This window comes from Scyliorhinus canicula, chromosome 21 (assembly GCF_902713615.1).
Source record: "Scyliorhinus canicula chromosome 21, sScyCan1.1, whole genome shotgun sequence".
In the NCBI taxonomy this organism is placed as follows: Eukaryota; Metazoa; Chordata; class Chondrichthyes; order Carcharhiniformes; family Scyliorhinidae; genus Scyliorhinus; species Scyliorhinus canicula.
The window spans coordinates 43,088,481-43,112,082 of record NC_052166.1 but is presented as its reverse complement, the minus strand read 5'-3'; the positions used below and the strand labels follow the sequence as shown (position 1 = coordinate 43,112,082).

Sequence of the window (23,602 nt, the reverse complement as noted above, 5' to 3'; positions counted from 1 at the left end):
AATTAAACGCTGTAGCAATACAGGTTTTCCCAACAAATCTATTAACCAACCATAGTCCAACCTGTACATTTCTTCCCAAAATGACGACTTAGGGTAAGAGTGTGTTTTTATTTTTACCTGCATCAGTCTTTCCAGCTGATAGAACTTGCAATGCAAGTCTTCAAAATTTTGTTTAAAAAGTTCCCTGAGTCCATAATCAAACATGATTTTGACCAAAACACTAAATGCTTGCTCTTCAGGCATCTGAAATGATACAAATTAAAACTGTCATTAGAAAAACAGTAATTTATAATCATAGATTTCTTTGACAAGGTACTATGCACTGTTCAAAAAACGTTACAAAAATATGACTGTCACCAATAACCCATTTGGAAGTTCTTTGCTACATACAAAGTAAACATGGCTTCCTATCACTAACCACTCTCCTTCTATATTGGGCCAAGTTACTTCTTAAACTAATTCTAAAGACTATTTTTTTAAAACTTAGCTGTAGTACAGAGGCTCCAGAGTCCAACTCCTTCAACTTGGCTCAATTAAAACATGGTTACTTGCTTGAAATGCCAACTTTTAATTAAAGTCAGGATGGAAAATATCTGATTGCACCAATATTCAAGTTCATCAAATTTTGCTGCACAGCCAAATTGTAATTCATACTAGAGTCTTATCTGGTGGTTTATCAAGTAAAACTCATTATTTTTGCTGCGCTTGAAAGCAGACAGCCAGGAGCACACTGCCAGCGGCTAGAGAAAAGGCCACCCATTTCATCCCGTCAGGCAATGGGAATTTTATGTTCTAGTGGATAAGATGAAGTAAAAATGAAATAACAGAGGCAATATGGGTATGGTTTAACATGATATAAAAATATAAAATGTATCAAAATGGAAACATACATGATTTGAAGGTTAAAATCTCTTTTCTTAATGTTCACACAATTGAGCATATAGCAAGTCCTAACTTAAAGTTGCGGTTACGTCCCTGAAATTCATGACTTTAAGCAAATCACAATTTCCCATCAAACCAATGTAGGTTCTGTGGTAAGTAACTTCATCAGTAAAAAATTGATACCATATAAGTTGGAAAACTTAACATTGTTAAATTCCTATATTGGTAAATTAAATAACTTTAAAAAAGTAAAAAATATAAAAGAACAACATTAACTTTCTACTTACAGCACCTCCCATTGGTACCAATCCTGTTTCCCAAATCTCCCATTTGCCACACATCCCACTTTCTTACGCTCTTGGTCACTGCAGACCCCTCCTCCCTCAGATTCACAGTCTCTACTGTTCCCTAACCAATTCTGCTGCCGACCTTCCAACTTGCAGCCTCTCCTACTCCATACACACCAAACCTTACTCTCACCTAACCTCCCACTCCCCGACTGTCCTGCTCACTGCTTCACCCTCCTGGGCCTGCTTTCCCATTCAAGGTCCAGATCCAATTTGAAGACAATGGCGCAGAAGTGCCGAGCTGGGCCGATTGTTGAAATAAAAACAGAAACGTGCTGGCAAAACTCAGCAGGTCTGGCAACATGGAGTGGAGTCAACATGTTAAGTCCGTATGATTCTTCTCCAGAAGCTGCTTCTTCTGCTTCTCCTCTCGAGAGTCCTCTCTCACGGCAAGGGTTCAGGTGAGGGAAGTGGTGAGTGGGAGCATTGTTAAAAATCTATTGTAACAGCCCCAGCTCCTATTTCTAAACCATCGAATCCTGCACTTTCACAACCACGGAGCTCCATTATCAAATCTGAATCTTGAACGGGAAAGCAGATTCAAGAGAGGGAACTGGCGAACAGACGAGTTGGGGAGGGGGCAAGTATTAACGAGAGGATGAGTCAGGGGGCACCAGAGGCCACAAATTGAAGAGTCGGCAGCAAGAGAAAGGGTCAGGGAGAAGTTGCTCTAAGACAAGGTCACACGGCCCAACGTCAGACCAGTGGGAATCTACTTTAAAATAAATCTTGCGACCCTAAACTGACCATTAACTGACTGACATTAAAGCAAAACAATGTTAAACCGGGCAACATTAAATGTGGATTTACTGTATGTGGATTTGAGCTGTTAACACTTCCATCTCAACTCTTCCATTAATTATGCTTTGAAATCACTAACTACTCTTTATTATATATTATATCTAAAGCGGATACTTAAAAGAAGTATTAAACAACACAAATGTTTGAAATAATTTATAACTTTTTATAGCTTGCTTTAGCACAACTTTCTAAATTTAATCGCAAGTTATTTCTACCCTTCAGCTCTTGGCTACCTAGCCAATAAGATGTCTTCTGTCACACATGGGAACATCTATTAGTTAAATATGCACAAATCATTCAGGTAAATATTCACTCAGTAACCTGCTGCCAACAAGCTCCTGAAGTGGAAAGAATTGTTCTACAGCAATGGTCAAGTTACCAAAGTTGAATCTTCAATGTAATACAAAGAAGATGCTTTGTGCTGCACTAACACCGTTAAAACTATTGCTATAAAATTCTATCTTAAACAGATCTTTGAAAAACGTGCTTCTGTAAATCTTAAAATCCCCGATTAAAGAAATAAATTTTCAGTTGCACAGAACTATACCCTTGTGTTGCACAACTGGCAACCGAGGTCTTCTGGGTAAGAATGACTTGTCTGGGGGAATAGCCGACCTTACAATGGCAACATACAAAACTTGAACATTTTTAAAGAAGTGCTCAGCAAGCTCTGCTTTAAATCTTAAGCCATTTAAAGTGACCACTCTTTTTAAAAAATTCAAACTGTTTAAGCCACCGTCCTCATTTCAATTGAACTTTTCTTTATTACAGGACTTCACAAAGAATATGATGTTTCTTTTGTAACATTCTATATTAAGAAATGTTCAGCAGCCTTTGTAACAAATTCAGCTGAGAAACCTACATGCAATACAAAATATTTCCATAAGATGGCACTTAATATGAACCATTTCAAGCCATCATATAGACATTGAATACTTAAAGTACAGTAATTGCAACCCCTCCACAAAACAATGCATACTCACATGTAGGAGAAGCACAGCAGCAAGGAAGGACTGGCCTTGACAGTAACCAATCTCTTCATCATAAACTGAATAAGCCTGAATAAAAACACAATTCAACTTTTGAGTATTGTGTGATATTTAATGATACAAGATCTACAAAAAACAAAATTAATTTTCTGGTGTCAAGTGCAAGGACACTCCATTCTAATTGATATGCTGTATCAAATTTAGTCAAATTAATCAATACATAAACTATGTTGCTTTCCGCTTTTAGGTTTGGTTCATATTGTTTAAGAAAAAGAAACTTAAATGCCAAAACAAAATATGCAAAGTTAAGTTCTGTCCTGGAGTTGGTGATGATACATTTGTATGGATAGAGTAGGTTAACAGACAAGATGCAGAGAGGAGGAGAAACAGGACATTTTCAAGTTGACAGGTTGTGACTAGGAGTGCAGCAGGGATCAGTGCTGGGCCTCAACTGTTTACATCTATGATGTGGAGATGCCGGCGTTGAACTGGGGTGAGCACAGTAAGAAGTCTTACAACACCAGGTTTAAAGTCCAACAGGTTTGTTTCAAACACGAGCTTTCGGAGCACTGCTCCTTCCTCAAGTGAATGAAGAGGTATGTTCCAGAAACATTTATATAGACAAAGTCAGAGATGCCAGACAATGCTTGGAATGCAAGCATTTGCGGGTAATCAAATCATTACAGATCCAGAGATAGGGGGTGATCCCAGGTTAAAGAGGTGTGAATTGTCTCAAGCCAGGACAGTTGGTAGGATTTTGCAAGTTCAGGCCAGATGGTGGGGGGTGAATGTAATGCGACATAAATCCAAGATTGAGGCCGCACTCATGAGGCGGGATTGGTTGCTGGGATGAGAGGGTTAGCCTACGCTGAGAGGGGGGGGCAATATTGGGTTTATATTCCCTGGAGTTTAGAAGAACGAGAGGTGATCTCATTGAAACGTTCAAGATTCTGAAGGGGTTTGACAAGGTAGGCACACAGGTTGTTTCTGTTGGCCTGGGAATCAAAAAGAGGAGGGACTGAGGTTGGACACAGACTTAGGGACTGGTCGTGGGTTTGGAAGGTGCTGCCTAAGGAACCATGGCGAGTTACTGCAGTGCATCTTGTAGATGGTGCACACAGCTGCCATTGTTCGTCGGTGGTGGTGGGACTGAATGTTTGTGGAAGGGGTAGGGGTAACCTGAAGCCATGAGACTTCATTGGGTCCAGAGTCGATGTTGAGGACTCCCAGGGCATCTCCCTTTCAATTGCATAGCTCTGCTGGGTCTGTCCTACTGGTGAGACAGGACATACCCATGATTGGTGGTAGTAGTGACTGTAAGGTATGATTCCATGAATATGACTATGTCAGGCTGATGCTTGACTAGTCTCTAAGACAGCTCTCCCAACTTTGACACAAGCCCCCAGATGTTAGTAAGGAGGACGTTGCAGGATTGACAGGGCTGAGTTTTTAACCTCAGTCAATGCCGGGTGGTCTGTCTGGTTTCATTCCTTTTTTTGTGTGTTTTCGGAGCTGTTGAATATAGCCGAGTGGCTTGCTAGGCCATTTCAGAGGGCATTGAAGAGTCAACCACGTTGTGGATCTGGAGTCACATGTCGGCCAGATGGCAGATTTCCTTCCCTTAAGGACATTAGTGAGCCAGATGGGTTTTTACGACAATCAACAATGGCTTCATAGTCATCATTAGATTACTAATTCCAGATATTTTTTATTGAGTTTAAATTCCACCATCTGCCGTGGTGGGATTTGAACCTGGGCCATTATCCTGGGCCTCTGGATTACTAGTCCAACGACAATACCACTATGCCACCGCCTCCCTTTTCAGGCCAGCTTAACCAGTTTCTTAGCTGTGATTTTTTTCCCCCCATTCACTACAAGTCCCTTTTTGTCTTGAATTAGGGAAGGCATCTGATCAAAGATACGCAACGGTGGATGCAAGATCAAATAGGCGCTGAGGAGTTCTAATATTTGTGAAGACTGTAAAGACTTGGCAGAGCCTTTCTTTGAGAGTTAAGATTGATTGGATAAATGGTAGCTATGCTGCAGAAAGAATCTAGTTGTCTCTTGTCCTTCCCCAAGGAAAACATTTTAAATTAATAAAATTCCAACTGTGGCTCTGAGAATTCATGGGTCAAACATTTCAATTTAATTGAGAATAAAAATGGGATGTTCAATGATTCTTTACATTTTCTCTTATTAAAAATAATTAAATTAATTTTGTTCAACGCTATGCAACGTAAATTATGCAGGCTTTTAAACCAGGAAAGGAAATTATTTTTTTTTTTGCCACATTAAAAAGTACTAAAACAACGTACTTGGGAAACTAATGATGCCAAAGGCCATTAAGTTCCCTGGACCTGATGGGTTGCATCCCTGGGTATTGAGGAAGTTGCTACAGAGATAGTGGATGCGTTGGTAGTAATCTTCCAAGAATCCTTAAATTCTGGAAAAGTTACAGAGAATTGGAAATCTGTCAATGTAACACCTTTATTCAAAAAAGGAGGGAGACAAAAAAAAACAAGTACCTATCGGCCAGCTATCTTAACTCCTGGGGAAATGTTAGAGTCCATTATAAAGGATATAATACCAAAGAATTTCGAAATGCATAATATAATCAAGCAGAGTCAACATGGTTTCATGAAGGGGATATCATGCCTGAAAAATTAATTAGAATTCTTTGAGGTGGTAACGAGCAGGGTACATGAATGGGAACCAGTACATGTAATATACTTGCATTTCCAAAATGCGTTTGATAAGTTACCACACAAAAAGCTACTTAATAAGGTAAGAGCCCATGGAAGGGTGTTATATTAGCATGGATAGAAGATTGGCTAACTGGTAGAAGCCAGAGTTGGGATAAGAGGAGCATTTTCAGGATGGCAACCTGTAACTAGTGGAATGCCACAGTGATCAGTGCTGGGACCACAATTATGCGCAATATATATCAATGACTTGGACGAGGAAAGTGAATGCACTGTCGCCTAGTTTGCGGGTGACACAAATATAGGTGGGGAAGCAAGTGGTGAGGATGACACAGAGTCTACAGAGGGATTATAGACAGGCTAGGTGAGTGGGAATATAGTGTAGGAAAATGTGAAGTTATGCACTGCGGTTGGAAGAATAAAAGAGGTGAATATTATTTAAATGGAGAAAGACTGCAGAAAACTGCAGCACAGAGGGATTTGCAGGTCCTAGTGCATTAATCACAAAAAGCTAGCATGCAAGTTCAGCAGGTAATTGGGAAGGTAAATGAAATGTTGGCCTAAATTTAAAGGGAATGGAGCATAAAAATAGGGAAGTCCTGCTAAAACTATACAAGGTACTAGTTAAACCACACCAAGAATACTGGGAAAAGTTTTGGTCCCCTTATCCAAGGAAAGATATACTCGCTTTGGATGCATCCAGAGAAGGTTCACTAGGTTGATCCCAGGTACGAATGGATTTTCTTATGTGGAGATGCCGGCATTGGACTGGGGTGAGCACAGTAAGAAGTCTTACAACACCAGGTTAAAGTCCACCAGGTTTGTTTCAAACACAAGCTTTCGGAGCGCAGCTTCTTCCTCAGGTGAAGGCTCCTTCCTCACCTGAGGAAGCAGTGCTCCGAAAGCTCGTGTTTGAAACAAACCTGCTGGACTTTAACCTGGTGTTGTAAGACTTCTTACTGGATTTTCTTAGGGGGAGAGTTTCAGTAGATTGGCTGTGCTCATTGGAGTTTAGAAGAATGAGAGGTGACATTATTGAGACATATAAGATTCTTAAGATGCTTGACAGGGTACATGTTGAGAGGATGTTCCTCTTGTGGGAGAGTCAAGGACCAGAGAACATATTCAAAGAGTAAGGAGTCACCCATTTACGACAGAGAAGGAATTTCTTCTCAGAGGGAGTGAATCTGTGAAATTCTTTACCGCAGAGATTTGTAGAGGCTGGGCCGTTAAGTATGCTCAAGGCTGATGGACAGATTTTCAATCAGTAAGGGAATCAAGGGTTATGGGGAAAAGGCGGAAAAGTGGATTATATCAGATCTGCCATGATCTCATTGAATGGCAGAGCAGACTCGATATGCCAAGTTCTGCTCCTACATCTTATGGTTTTGTGGTCTACCACACAAATTCAGTACATCAAATGAACGATGCATAGATATTTCAAAAGGGCAGCTACTAGAACATATTTTCAGAGATATAACATCCCAGCTTGCTCATTTATCATTAGTAACAATATCGGCAAGTAGACACTCACCTGTATGAACAACCACTTGTCCACCATTCTGTCGCAAGTGATGGGGAATGTATGTGGCCTTGCCAGCATTGCCCATAATTAGAGAATAGATTTAAAAGATAGCTTACCCTCATAGAGTAATACAATTTACAGTGAAGGAGGCCATTCAGCCCATCGAGTCTGCACCAGCTCTTGGAAAGAACACCCCACTTAAGCCCACACCTCCACCCTATCTCGTAAGTCAGCAACCCCCATCTAATGCAAGGGCAATTTATCATGGCCAATCCAACTACCCCTGCACATCTTTGGACTGTGGGAGGAAACTGGAGCACCCGGAGGAAATCTGCGCAGACACAGAGAGAACGCGCAGACTCAGCATAGACAGTGACCCAAGCAGGAATCTAACCTGGGACCATGGTGCTGTGAAGCCATAGTGCTAAACACTATGCTACCGTGCTGCAAGTGTCACGCCATGAAAAAAATGTTCTGGGTAAAGATCCTGCACCAAATTAATAGTGCAACAAGGTTCAGTGCTTCGTGTCAAAGCAGCACCCCACCACACTTCCTGCCAGGGTTGCTTTAACAATCTGTATGGTGTACCATCACATTAATGTTACAGCTACAGATAATGCAACTGAAATACACCCAGATGAAGCTATCACCATACATGCTGAGCCAGCAATCTTGTGTCAGTTACTATTTCCTATGAAGCAAACCACATATATTGGCAGTGTTCCAGTTTTAGCTGAAACATCGGATTCTATCAGGAAACTGCAACCCAATCTGAGACACCAGTTTACAGTGACAGCAATATTATGTTGAACGTACAGATCTCTTCTAATTCCCAAGAATTTCTTGAAGACACCAATAACTTATATCTATAATGCCTTTAACATAGCAAAAGGTCCCAAATACCAAAGAGAAGCATTATAGATATATTTGTTCCACAGAGATTACTTGAAATTTCACATTTCCATCCTGACTATTGTCTTCAATAATATCCCATTAACAGGTCTCTAGGGAATCAACTTCAATTTTATTACAATTTAATAACAGTGACTACATTTTCCAATTGATTTTAATTGCCTTTTTGTACCATATCTACTTATCTTGTCCATTTTTATTCCTTTGTTTCCTCATGAACTACTTTGACTGCAATAATGTTATTTGTGTTGAATTTTTTTTTAAAAGACGAAAACAGATGAAAGTAAGTGCACTTTTAACATTCAGCACCTGTAATTTTAAGTGCCTACTTTTACTCATGAATGTGCTCCACCCAATTATTATTTAGAAAAATATGTTCCTGAAAAAACTGTAGTAACCTCTCTGTAAAACACAATTGTATCTATGATCGTGTTAGGCAAATCAGACTGGTCTTGGTGCCCTCAGCTGGTAGATTACTACACTTGCTGGTAATTGGTTCCAGTCAATTTAGCTCATTTTCTTAATGATTTTTGACGCTTTATGTTTGAACAGAATTGCGCTGCCGATCAAATAAATGGCTGGGATCAACTTGGAAGCACACTACACATACATTCTTCAGCAAAAAATGGATACGCCTCTTGATGACCCCTTTTACCCAAATGTTAATTGCGTGCCTGCATAACCTGGTTATTGCAGTTGGAATTGCACCGAGTAATGCCGATGTGCTTGCACTACTCTTGGGTCAGAAATAAATGAAATGCTCCTTTAATTTGTCTTGATTTGTGGGTAATGTTGGCAATGCTGGTATTTAGTACCCATTATCAACTTACCCGTGACAAGGTGGTAGGCCTTCTTGAACTGCTGAAGAACGTGTGGTGAAGCTACTGTTAAGTTGGGAGTTACACGATTATGGGAATAAAAAAAGCAGTATATGTCCAAGTCATAATATAGCGACTTGGAAGTGAGCTTGGAGGTGATGGGTGTTCCCTTACTGATTCTGCAATTATCCTTCCCTTTGAAGGTCAAAGGCTGGAGAGGTGCTTCTGCAGAAGTCACAGCAAGCTGCTGCAGTGTATTCTGTAGATAGTGCACACAGCAAACATGGTACGTTGGCAGTGGAGAGGGTAGTATTAAGATCCTGACAGAGACTGATTAAAAAATATCTAAACTCCCATTGACTGAACCAAAGGACCACACAACAAGATTTCATATTTTGAGGCTTTTACTGTAATAAACAAACTAAAATGAAACTCAACTAAATATTAGTGAAAAATCAGAATACTGCGGACTTTGGAAATTGTAAATAGAAACAGAAAATGCTAGAAATACTCAGGTAAGGCAGCATCTGTGGAGATAGAAACAGTTAACATTTCAGCTTGATACATTTCATCAGACGAATGGTTATCAATCTGAAATATTCCACATTACTTAGTAGACAAGCAATTCTTCTCTAAACTACAGAAAAGACATCTCGCCTTAACTTCCTAAAAGGACTGAAAAACTCATGCCTTTGAAATAATGAGAAACACAAATGATTTAGATACAAGCGATACCAAAGTCAAGTGCAAAATTAACTAACTTAAAGTGGGAATAGTGATTATGCTACATGAATACACTTAAAAGTGAGCTGGATAAGTATCAATTTTGGCAATTATAAATGGGTAATCTCATTCTCTGTGCAAACGATAATTTGAATGTTGCCAGGACAATGGAAAGTGTCACATTTATTTATGTAGGTTACAGTATCATAAAGTATTTAAAAATGTTCAATGATCATTTTAGGGGGTTAATTGTCAATTGTTGCATAAGATTGTGCGTGTATATGAATGATAGAGGGAGTGAGTGAGTGAAAGAGTGAGTGAGTGAAAGAGTGAGTGAGTGAGAGAGAGAGGGCTTGATCTCCCATTGCTCCATATGGCCTTGTGTTTGATAGTGTTTGTTGTGATGATAATGTTTGGATTGTTAAGAATTTTACAAAGATCTCAGGTTGTTGACCATCCCATTACCATCTTGCTCCAGTGAGTTCACCTTATTTACTGGACCAGATGGTTCATGCAATGCTTTTTTTGTTAGCTCTGAATATGTTTACAACATGCAAATAACTACTGTATTGCAATATTTGAAAATATTCCTGTAAACATAAATGCAAAGAGCACTTGTATCAATCTTCCCAATTCTTCGACCTAATTCTTTGCTGGGGTTCAAGATTGAAGGAGAGTCAAAGCAAAATACATAATTCCCACTTTACTAAGCAAGAAGGAGTAATATTGGGGATGGGACAGAAGGAAAATGAGCATCGTTCAGTCCTTAGACAATAATCACAGTTAGTCCAGTTACAATCGGGGGATTGTCCCCTCCTGTTTTCGGGGGATGGGAATGGTGGGGGGGGGGGGGGGGGGGGGGGGGGGGGGAGAGAGAGCGAGAGAATCACGCGGAGTCCCAAAATGGCTTTTATTCCAGCTTTATAAGTTGGGAGGCTCATTTGCATTTAACTATGCGTGTCTGGACTTTATGCCGGATAGCCCCCCACGATAAATTGTCAGGAAATTGGGAGGAGGGGTGATTTCATTTTGTATAATTGGAGCACCTTTTATTAAAGACGCTGAGTTCTATTAAAAGCTGAAGTTGCTGGCGGGGCATGCTTTGCCAGCATGATGTCGTGGGATCCACGCCTTGGTGTTTTCTGACAGTGTCTAAAAACACTATGGGAATAGCTGGCAGCGTAGCCAGGTGGCTACCCTCCGCTTTTCCCACCTGTTGACACTTAAGACAAAAGGAAATCGGTAAATTCCACCCAATATCTTAGAAACGTTACAAGATTATTCCAGACTGTCTTCTTGATGTTTCAATTGACATTATAAAATCTGTTTTTTTCTTGGAAGTAAAAAGGTGCGAGGAAATGACTGTATTTGCAACAGAGCTAATTTAAACCTGCAAACATGTATCAAAACATCAAAAATAGCACTGCGAAGTTGAGTCAAAATGCTACCTTGCATATCTTGTACAAGGAATCCTGACCATCGCCACCAGTGTCCTTAAAGTAATCATGAGCAGGAAAAGTTCGATTGATGTCCCTGGTGATTGCACTATCCTGGGGAGATTCCTGTTTTCAGAGAAAAGAAAATGCACATTAACTTGGTAAAGATAGAAGGCTTAAAACAAGTGGCAAAATCTGTATTAGAACAGGGCAGAATTCAATGATTACTCATCACAAATACATACATGGACAATTCAGGAGCAATTCTAATGCATCGTGCCACTGCAGGGGATTGATAGACTGTTCTTTCACCTCAGGATCGATGTTAATTCTCTAGATAAATTAAATGCAAAGCGCAGGTTTCTCTATAGTTTGCCAATAGGATTAAGTAGCATAAATTTGTGAAGCATCAAAGTGCTTTCCAGTGGGTACAACTCCTGAGCATATACTGCCAATAATATATTAATTATGCAGCCAACGTGACGAACGATGTTGTGCTGATGCCAACAGCACAACTGTCTGGCACTGCATAAATAGATATTAGAAAATGCTGATTCAGTTAAACCCACTGTACTGTATGTGTTTGGCAATCTGATTTCCTCCAAAACTTTCAGCACTAGTGCAAGCGAGGGTACCAAGTGCAGTGCAGTGGTTCCCCACGTATCCTACAAATCAAAACCACTGAAGTTGAGTCCCTTAATCTCCATTGTTGCACACATTTACATTTGCAGGGAGTCCGTATATACCCAGTTACACTGGAATCGGCCCTCACCATGAATGTTCATTTCAAATGTTCAGAGCCTGACCAGTACAAGTGTTGGCTTGTTAAGTTATTAAATACAATTAACATGCGATGTTAAAGTATACAAAAAGACCTGGGGAGAAGGTATGACCCTATAAGGGGCAGCACGGTAGCATGGTGTTTAGTACAATTGCTTCACTGCTCCAGGGTGCCAGGTTCGATTCCCAGCTTGGTTCACTGTCTGTGCGGAGTCTACATGTTTGCCCCGTGTCTGCGTGGGTTTCCTCCGGGTGCTCCAGTTTCCTCCCACAGTCCAAAGATGTGCAGGTTAGGTGGATTGGCCATGATAAATTGCCTTTAGTGTCCAAAATTGCCCTTAATGTGGGTCAGGTTACTGGGTTATGGGGATAGGGTGGAGGTGTGGGCTTGGGTAGGATGCTCTTTCAAAGAGCCGGTGCAGACTCGATGGGCCGAATGGCCTCCTTCTGCACTGTAAATTCTATGAAATTCTATAATTCAAATTATTTGCTCAAGCTGATGAGTTTGGATGAGTTCAATTCTATAGAGAGTTGGAGCTAGTTTATTGGAATAGCCCATTCTGGAGGTGACAGAGGCATGATGAGCATCTCATCATCAACTGGAGGCAGATTTTCTCATTCCTCATGTTGCAAAGGAAATGGGGCCAGAAGTTCAACTTGAGGTTTAATATACCATAAACTATACGGTGATAACAACACCAAACTAGTGAATTTGATTCGGAAGACTCCAGTTTATTTTTCCTGTAATAGACAAGGGACCTATGAAAACCGTTCGCTAAACTTAGAACGTAATGCAAACTTTCACCACAGGGAGACGATGGATGACAGAAAATCAGCTGCCCATTTTACACCTCATGACTCGATTGGGGTTGGGGAGAAGGGGTTGAGGGGGAAAATAAACTGGGCTACTGTCTTACTGTCATCTACTTTTTTTGCGAGATAACAATTAAAATGAAGCCTTTTATCTCTCAACATGACTTTTAGAAAAATTAGATTCAGAATCGAAACATCACCTGACGAGTTCAATGAGCAGTTACCAATAAGTTGAAATGACAAACTATTGAAGAATCCATTGTCTAAGTATTAAGGACAGCTGCTTCCTTTATGTTAGTTAAGTGCACTAACAAATACTTCAACATTTTCAACTTTAAAAAAAATCACCAAGAACTTTCCAGTTTAATAAATAGCTACCAAGCATTAGTGCCAAATGCTCAGTAGGATGGACTATTTTTGCACATGTGCTTGGTTTCCAATCGTAAATCTGTAGTCATCAAATTGTGAAGGCAGTGTTCATTTGAGATTGCAGCAAAATAAACATCCATTTTTAGTAATATAACCTCCAAAAAACAAGCTGAGCGAGAAGGACACAAACCAGTTTAATTGCCCATTAACTGTTACTGTGTTCCACTCACATAACCCTGCTGCCCCATTTATTTATGAATATACTTGAAATTAAAATAAACTGTGGAATAGGACATTTAGAAAGATCTTCTGTATTAGTTTGATACTAAAATAGCACAGGAAACATTTTTTACAATATAAATTTCCTTAGTAAAATAATGCTTAGACCAGGGCCCTGGTGGGATGCTGCTCTTTCACTCTTACATAGATTACATAGAATTTACAGTGCAGAAGGAGGCCATTCGGCCCATCGAATCTGCACCGGCTCTTGGAAAGAGCATCCTACCCCTACCAAGGTCAACACCTCCACCCTATCCCCATAACCCAGTAACCCCACCCAACACTAAGGGCAATTTTGGATACAAAGGGCAATTTATCATGGCCAATCCACCTAACCTGCACATCTTTGGACTGTGGGAGGAAACCGGAGCACCCGGAGGAAACCCACGCAGACACGGGGAGGATGTGCAGACTCCGCACAGACAGTGAACCAAGCCGGAATCGAACCTGGGACCCTGGAGCTGTGAAGCGATTGTGCTATCCACAATGCTACCATGCTGCCCTTGCTCTTGCTCTACATTGCTCGTGAACATTCAGTTCCGACTTGGTTTTGATGATTTTCCATTGGAAAATCAGGGGTACACCTAATTCCAGAGTGCATGAGGCGGGCAGGTGGGTGAGGAGGTAGTTGGGTCGAGTCACACTGGTAGTCGGGTATGGTCAGGTGTAGTGGTTGCAGAGGGTGGGATTGGTTGTGGAGTTGCCCTGGTGTTAGACCAGGTTTTAATCTGTCTGGCATTTCCTCGGTAACTATCAAGATTTAGTGTTGCAGATTTCCCTCAAGTCTTTGACTCTAGCTCAGAGTTGAAGACATTTGCTGAGAGTACAGGGAGCGGGTGAATTGTCCATCAGAAGTTGAAATTCGCACATAGATCCGCGTGTCAGTATGGAGTTTCCACCGTGTCTGCATGGGGTTTCCTCCGGGTGCTCCAGTTTCTCCCACAATCTAAAGATGTGTAGATAGGTGGATTGGCCATGCTAAATTGTCTCTTAGTGTCCAAATAAATGCAGGTTAGGTAGGGTTATGGGGATAGGGTGGGAGAGTGGGCCTAGGTAGGGTGCTTTTTATGAAGGTCGGGGCAGACTTTGATGGGCGAATGGCCTCCTTCTGCACTGTAGAGTTTATATGTAAGGACTTGCACAGGATCCCTACATCTATTCTCAGTCATATGTCCAGTCTTCTATGACTGGAGACAGGAAGATTTGGGCCAATGTTTCAAATTTATTGTCCTTGCTTCGGTAACTTATTTCATATTTTCTTTTCTGACAAATTAAACAGCACGAAAAAGTAGGAAGTAGATTCATTGGTCTCACCCAGTTATTTAGGTCCCTGGTCCAGAACATAAAATTGGCTTAGTATCTCTTTTTTGATATCTGATTAATTCCACCATTTAAACGAAAATATTTAGTCTATCATCCCAAATCTACAGGAATTGCAAAAATAAAAAGTGCGGTGAAGTTAATTTCTAACTTTTTAATTGAAGTTTTAATGAAGGCTGGTGTCACTTAAGAGTATACCAGCTGCACCTTCCCACGTTAAATGCGAGAGAGTAACGTCAAATTAATTTCTTTGAATTTAGATCAAGAAATGATGCAATTGCTTGCCTTGCTTTGTATATTCCAAACACTCTTTTTACAGATACCTGCACAAATTTACTTTTTACCCATTTTCATCTGTGCATCCTGGTCCTACTTCCGTGGCATGTTTTGAAGTGTGCGGCACTTCTCTACTTGGTCTAAACCCTGATGAAATCTTTTGATTGTTAAATTGGATGCAATCCCAAAACAGAGAGCAAAACATGCACTTAATATTTCCTTCAATACACCAACGAAAGCTGCCTGGAGGGAAGCAAACCAATCCGTGGTTAAATCTGCCAACTTGACTCTGCTGAATAGATAGTTAGGAGAGCCTGTGAAAACAAGAGCTAGTGGATGCGCCTGGTCTTTTTCAGTCTTCATTTTCATGGCAAATTGACATGTTTATTTAATATATTAACTTTGACTTTAGCAAAGGTATTTCAAGTTTACACATCATGTCTGATAGACTCAACAATACAAAATATTACTTTGTTGGTAGGTATGCTACAAAAAAAATTCTCATCCACCTGGATGAATGAAATGGCCTGGCAAGGTTTTAGTGTGTAGTCATGAAAAAAAGTTAACTGTATGGGGGAGATGGTGGTGTAGTGACAATGTCACTGGACCTGAAACTGAGGCTCTGAAGATGTGGGTTCAAATCCCACCACGGTAGCTGGGGGAATTAAAAAAATTCAAATAATAAAATCTGGAATTAAAAGCTATTCTCAGATATGGCTACCCTCAATGGTTGTAATGTCCTTTAGAAAAAGACATCTGGCATCCTTTGGCATCCTTATCGGGAATGGCCTACACTGCCCCATGAAAGTCACTCAGTTCAAGGGCAATTAGGAATGGGCAGCAAAATGATGGCCTTGTTAACGACGCCCAGGTCCCATGAAAGAATTTAAAAAAAATAGAAGTGATGTCTTTCCATTAAGGCTATGGGTCACATGCAAAATTTGGACAAAGCCCACACCTATATTCTCCGATAGAAATTACTACATCGTTACACTATAAAATTGATAAGAATGGAGCCTACATCACATTACTAATTATAAACGCTTCATTATGAACATGCCAGAATCTTAAATCTGATGTTATTCCAATTTATTTTGTCTATAGTTAGTTACTCCATTTAATGTACTCACTTCTGTATGCTATTTTGCTGAATTCGGTGACCTGAAATAATGTATGTCCTTCATATTCCATAGTCCTTCAAAAGAACTGTGCTTTCTGAAGTAAAACCCTTTCATAATTCATTCAAACCTCTCTCTATTTAGAGATTTAGTGGATCGCTCTGTTCTCTGCTTGGTTCACTAATATGTGATAGTTTCATTGTCCTGGTGAAGAATCATTTTGGAAAAAAAGGTCTCCTCCAGTCACGTGAGAAGAGGAAACCTGTCCAGAACATCCTCAGATGAATAGGGGATAGGGTGGGGGATTGGGCCTGGGGAGGGTGCTCTTTCAGAGGGTCAGTGCAGACTTGATCGGCCGAATGGCCTCCTTCCTGCAATGCAGCGATTCTATGATTCTAAGAATACAAAAGCGAGCTTAACCCCAATCTGGAATTTGCTGCCTGCTCCCCCTATGAGTGAGCAAATTCTGCTTGAAAGTATTTTGGTTTGTGTATCCCATTGCTGTGTCGGGTTTGTGGTTGGATAAATTCAGTCAGAATCAAATGTGAACAGAATGCAGATCTCATCTGTTTCCTTAATGATCTAATATATATGTCAACGGATAGGATTGTATACCAGAAGGTGTCTCTCAGAAATCCGCAATGTAGCAGCACAAAAAAATAGTTTAATCTCCTATGCCTTTGGGTTAAACAAAATGCCAATCCCGACACCATTATGGATGCCTTCAACATGTATGCAAAGAATGCAGCACATTTATTGCCCAAGTTAAATTAAACATTACACCAGCAACCGCCGTTTCCATTTTGCATGCAATGCTCTGGATTTGGTGTCCCCAACACAACCAGACTCTTAAAAGGTTCAAATAGAACATCCAGTTTTTGTTACTGGTTCATTTGCTGTTTCCTTTTCACAAGATTTTGATCAGCAAGGCTCAAGGCAATCTTGGTTCAGCGTTTTAGAAAGAGTTAATACTTAGACCTATTGCAATTTTTTTCTCCCCGTTCCGGGTTTTCACCTCTGTTACTCAACCCAGACTCCCACATTATGTATTGATTATTGAAGAATTTCCCAACCTCAATCTTAAATTTGTCTTTTGCTAGTTTAAACTTGGTCCCTCTATCCTACTCACTTTAGTTCACTCAAGCTGATTTATCTTTTCCTGGATTGTTTACTTGCTTCATTTTTTTTTCACTTTATCAGTCTCTTTTCTGAACCTCAACCCACCTCCACTTTTCAGCGTTCCCAAATTCTTGTTTCTCCCACGTGTAACATTCTTCACTCTCTTCACCTTCAACAAATCTTCCATTACAACCAAGCTATGGTCTGAATAGATGTCAGTGCCAGAATACAAGCATTCCTTCCACAATGGCTGCATCCCTGCTTCATCAAGATGTAACCAGTCCAATAATGCTCTGTGTCTCCAGAAAATATCGAGAGAGAAGAGAGCAAAGGAGAGCTGGCGTAGGCTTTTGGAGGTGATCAGGAAAAGGTCTGAGCAGACCACAGAATTTACAATTTCAGCAAATGGGAAAAAATGGGTAACCAATAAAATGCTGGCTGAAATGGATAAACAATGAGGATAAACAATGGAAATAGGAAAAATTGAAGGCAGAGGAGAGTAAAAACGTGGACTAAATTGAAAATGAGCTCAAGAGGGTTGGACAAAACTGGAGAAATCTCCTGAAGGAGCCAGGTGAGGAGTTGGATGAACTGAGTGGAGGGGTACAAAACTCATTCATTAGGAGAGCAAAATGACTTAAATAGACAAGCAAGGGAATTTAAGTAGATCAAAAATAAAGATGGACAACTATTAACAGAACAATTCAAGAAGAAAATTTGGAAAGGAATACTGAAGAAATGTGTTCTAAAGAGAAAAAGCCAGCTGAAATTGAAAGGACGTAAGAAGAGCTGGATGACTGTGCCATGGGCTGTAGGGACGTGAAATGGAAGTGGCAATTTGTTGAGTTCAAAATAGTATGGGGGTGGTGGCAGCCTTGACCTCGGATTTGTGAGAAACCGCCTACTTGAAAGAGGAATGGACAGACCATTTCAAGAACATAATTGTGTAAAATAAACCAAAGAGAAACCAATGCTGTGGCACAATAAGTACTATCAGTTTAACTCCGCATGCTTAGCAGATTTTACTCCAATTACATGCAAACAAACAGCAAAAGCAGAATAATATGTTGGTAAAGATCAATTTGAGTTTCTCAGAGTATGTAGAATGAGAGGCATTGGGGAAAACAAGAGTTCTGTACGATCGGAGCTTAAAATATCCACTTTGGAGATTTTGGAACAGTCTTCGAAAGAATGAAGGTAGTAAACAACATTGGTGTGGCTTGGACAGAGATAGGTGGCTGATCAAGGCTTGTGTATGGGCCAACTGCAACTATTAGAGTAAGATGGAGAATCGGATTGATTAGGGAGCACAAGGATGTTGCCAGTTGCCTGTACTGTTTAACATTATGTGCAAGCAATGGATAGGAGGAGGAAAAATGGGTAGAGAAAGAGGGAGATCAGCTAGTGAAAGCGATGAGATTTGCTGATAGCAGAGTCTGGGCAACAACTACCATGAATGGGCTATAATTATTGGTAGAAAGGCTGAATAGTGCAGCAGTGATTATTGAATAAAGATGAATGTAGACAAGACCAGGCAAACACCAGACAAAATAAAAGATGCTGGACTGTGCCCACAGTACTTGCTTAACTTTTAATAGTATATACAAGGTGCAAATGGACTTGAAAGCAATACTTCAGAATTTAATCCCAAGGAGCCAGCTGGTGGTCAGTGGCTTAAAAATGGCAGGCAGTAAATTGAATTAAAATTGTGACTAAACATTGAGACAATAGGAAGTAAATTTCACCAACAGGAAGTGCATTCACAATGCAACACAACAGAATGCCACACTCTGAAGGCATGCAGGGGTAGAATTCAGCGCCGGCCCTAGGGTTGCTGGCGCCCCGGGCAAGCTGAACTTCGGCGCCCTTGGGGAGGGGGGCGGGGCCTGGGAGGGGGGGGGGGCCTGGGAGGGGGGGGGGCGGGGACTGGGAGGGGGGGGGGGGGGGGGAGGGAGAGACCCGCAAGGGGGGGGGGGGGGGGGCGGCGGCGGACTGGGGGGGGGGGCGTGCGCCGCCCTGGGGGAGGGGTGCGGTACGTTTCAGCGCCGCCGCTTCAGCGCTGCCGTTTCAGCGCCAGGACTTTTCAGCGACAGGACATTTCAGCACCAGAAAAAAAAAATCATACAGCAGGAAAAACAAGACCTTGGGGAACTGCCCCTCATAAGCATCCTCCAGAAGGAACATCCCAAGTACCCAGGGACAACAGGATACTGGCCATATCATTGGACCTGCACCCCATCCAAATCCAAACCTCTCCCGTCCCAGCAGGGAAAATGTACTGTCCCCATTCATATTAAGAGGATAAGGATAATCACTCCAGCCCCAGCCAGGGGGACCCCGGGAAACTAACCCGACCAACAGAGTGCACCATGATTAGAAATAACACCCTCAAGAGAGACGAAAAGAATGAAAGGAGCGGGATGCAGTCATAATAATAGTCCTTGGGGGGAGGGATAATTGATTATTGATTATTGAAACCGCATGAGCAGATGGTAAATTGTTTTCTAACCTACACCAGGTGACATGTAGTTCAACGGAGGGTTTTTCAAAACTCACTGACAGTTTCAGCTTTTTCTCCCCTATGTTTAAAGAGCATGGGATTTTTATCCCCATGTTTAAAGACAAGCAAATTTTAAAAGCTTCAGACATGACATTTAAGCAGACCTTGGGGGTGAGGCTTCTGTATCTGGGTTCTGCACACCACTTAGCACACAGTAATAAAACTCCAAAAAAAGGCCAAATAACTAAGTGTTATAACTAAGTATACCTGTGTCACAACCTTTGCACTGCAGCTTTTTGGCTCCCCTGTTAATCTCGTTGCGCTTGTAAAGTGACCTGTGAATGAATGAGCGCTGGCCAGCTGAAATTTTTGGCGCTGAAACGGCAGCGCTGAAATTTTTGACGTTGAAACGTCCAGGCGCTGAAACGGCAGCGCTGAAACGTCGGCGCTGAACTGTCCCATTCCCCTGGGGGAGGGCGGCCACAGCGGGGGAGGGCGGCCACAGCGGGGGAGGGCGGCCACCGCGCATGCGCTGGTTGGCACCGGCCCAACTGCGCATGCGCGGGACCCGAGTCTGGCGCCCCCTAGCACATGGCGCCCCGGGCGACTGCCCGAGTTGCCGGTGCCTTGAGCCGGCCCTGGTAGAATTGATTAGTAAGCTGCAGTTTGACAATTTTTGCTGTTGTGCAAACTTTTTTGATGTCTTCAAACAGACCTTAGGCTCGATTTAACGGGGACGAAACAGAGTCCCGTTGTGAGCGTGTTTAGTGGGCTGTTTCCCGGAGCTTGCAGTGCTGTCAACACTATTAAACGGGACTCTGTTCTTTTATCGGATCTCGGTGAGGAAGACCCCACTGAAGCCGCACTTATCTGCATTTCCTGCTCAGCTCGCCAGTGCAGGAAGAGATCTGGACGGCAATTTTAAATGGCGCGCCCATCTCTCGACCAGCCAAAGCCACCCCTTGGACCCGCCCCCCAAAACACATGAACTTGCCGATTAGGGGGCCCTCGAGCCCCCCCCCCCCATCTCATAAGGGCAGGGCATGTCCGGGCCCGATCCCCAGCACGGGCACGATGCCACTGGGCAACCTGGCACTGCCCCCTGGACACCGCCGAATTGCTCAAAATTCATTTATTTAAAAAAATAAATTATGATAAGTTTGTACTAAACACTGTTAGATCACAGTCAAGATTTACAGTTTTAACTACAGAAATATATACACAGCCGGCAGTGCACCCCTGCCCGCGGATTTCCTGGCAGTGAGGTGGTTTCAATGGGAAATTCCATTGACAAGCGGCAGGAATCCAGCACTACATTAAAACCACATAGCTTAAAAGTGTAGATTCACCAGGAAGATGCTATGAAGAGGAAATCATAGTTCCGAGGAGCCGTTTCAGATTTTTGGGATTTTCTTTTCCTTTGGAGCCTTTTCATGATAAGAGAGAAATTTAAGGGGCGGTTTAAGTGAGTTGGCATTGACAAAATGGGCTGAATGGATCCTTTCCATGATGTAAACCTCTAGGTTTTATCTACTCACATCAGAATGTTCATGAAAATGTAAAAGTGTGCACTTGTTAAAGTAACCAACAGGTTGATTCAAGGGGTTAAACATCTAGTGGCTTCACCGAGGATCTATCTACAACATAATGTTCATGTTCGCATCAATAAATATACGAAGACTGATTATCATTTCCAACCCACAGCATTAGTTTTTCGACCATTGGATGTTGGTACTATTTTCTTCAATTTTCTGATTATAGTTTTATCACCAGATGTCTTAATGAATTTTTGCACAACATCCAGTGAAAACTGAAGTTGAGAGATATGCATCAAGCTTTGAACTGGTGTGCATTATGGCGCTCTCTATATTTGCTCTCTAAAATTGCAACAAGCAATTTAAGTATCTAAAATTGAATTGGGGTCCCACCCTGCAATACAAGTCATCCGTGTTAAAAGACCCCTACTGCAAATATTTAGATCATAGATTTTGTTTACTTTGAATCTATAAATATTTCACAGGAATTGTGGTACATTTAGGAACACGCAGCACTAGTTTGCTGCTAAATTATACAAGCAGCTAACTGAGTACGCCTTTTCATTAATAGTGTCAGAATGTACATCATTTCTGCAGTTTATGTTAATTACCTCAATTCCATAAGCATTTCATTAAAAAATAATTTCTGCATGAAATTCAAAGCACATCTGCACATTATTAGCTTTCATTTTTAGAACCAAAGCATTTGACTTTAATCATTTTCAAACAGCTAAGAAAGGTGCATTTCATTTTTAAAAAACTGTACATAAGGCAAATAATCAGATAATTTAATGAGCGGTGGTGATTACATCAATAATATTTTGTTAATGAACAGATTCATGCTGGATATGACACCATAATGCTTCGCTGATAAATTGAATTCAAAATCTAGCGCTTTCAGTGCCATTACTGATCATTACCAGCAGCATCTGAATGAGCATCTGATCCTTTTTCACTAAGTGTCAGTATACATATATAATTAGCAATTATATTATCAAAGGATAGCATGGTCATTGGACTAGCAATCCATGCAACTATGCGGTTAAAGCAATAGTTTTGGCTTCTCCATTCTACTGAGTATTCTGTCTGGCGGGTGTTGGAATAAGAAGGCACCAAGTGGAGAACAGGCACCTCTCCAGAAAGGAGCATTAGTACTGGCTATTGTTGGAGGGCTTTCCCTTGGCTTGGTTCAGGTCACAGGTAGTGCAAGTACTGCATTAGAGAAAAATAAAAATACTTCAAGGCAGAGTTGAAAATGTAAAATATACTTGAGTTATTTAATAGGCTGATGTCCTCAAGTTTAAATTCACAAAAATCATAATGTCTGCTTACAGTTTGAAAATCAGTGAGATAAAAGGTGAGACGGGGGAGCCATTTAGTAATCCTGTGGGTTCAAAGGCCAGCAACCAAGTGTCCACTCCTAAGCTTCAATTCTAAAATTGTCCAATTATCTCAATAGTTAAATCACAGATCTATAAAATGAGGGACAGTCATAGACTCAGTTTTACAAATGCAAACACTGGGAGCTGCCAAAGAGACAAGTCTCCCACGCAAAACGTAAAACACCTAAATGGCTCAATATTCATGCTGTGAAATTTGCTGGTTATACTATTGGCCTAAAATTGAGTTAGTGTTGTTGACGCTCAGTTAAAGATGAGGGACCTATTCTTTAGCATTTAATTAGAACGGATTTCAATACTGTCTTCAAAAAAATGTAATATTCCAATCTCAAGAGCAGTGCATTATAAATTATTCAATACAAGCTGTTCTACCATAATTTGGATTGGATTGGATTTGTTTATTGTCACGTGTACCGAGGTACAGTGAAAAGTATTTTTCTGCAAGCAACTCAACAGATCATTCAGTACATGGAAGAAAAGGGAATTCAAGAAAATACATGAGAATACATGAGAATACATAATAGGGCAACACAAGATATACAATGTAACTACAAAAGCATTGGCATCGGTTGAAGCATACAGGGTGTAGTATTAATGAGGTCAGTCAATAAGAGGGTCATTTAGGAGTCTGGTGACAGTCGGGAAGAAACTGTTTTTGAGTCTGTTCGTGCGTGTTCTCAGACTTCTATATCTCCTGCCCGATGGAAGAAGTTGGAAAAGTGAGTAAGCCGGGTGGGAGGGATCCTTGATTATGCTGCCCGCTTTCCCCCGGCAGTGGGAGGTGTAGATGGAGTCCATGGATGGGAGGCAGGTTCGTGTGATGGACTGGGCGGTATTCACGACTCTCTGAAGTTCCTTGCGGTCCTGGGCCGAGCAGTTGCCATACCAGGCTGTGATGCAGCCTGATAGGATGCTTTCTATAGTGCATCTGTAAAAGTTGGTAAGGGTTAATGTGGAC

At 41.3% G+C, this 23,602-nt stretch overlaps 1 protein-coding gene across 6 annotated transcripts in view; it reads right to left on the bottom strand.

The window, feature by feature from the left end:
- The window catches only part of LOC119955671 (rab GTPase-activating protein 1), a 223,105-nt gene that overhangs the window by 49,064 nt on the left and 150,439 nt on the right, over positions 1–23,602 (bottom strand). For all 6 annotated transcript variants that reach the window (XM_038782106.1, XM_038782110.1, XM_038782109.1 and 3 more), the window contains 3 exons: positions 11,148–11,261; positions 3,014–3,088; positions 118–243 (listed from right to left, as the gene is read on the bottom strand). In XM_038782106.1, coding sequence (XP_038638034.1) covers positions 118–243; positions 3,014–3,088; positions 11,148–11,261 — 315 coding nt within the window. The remainder of the gene's footprint in view (positions 1–117; positions 244–3,013; positions 3,089–11,147; positions 11,262–23,602) is intronic.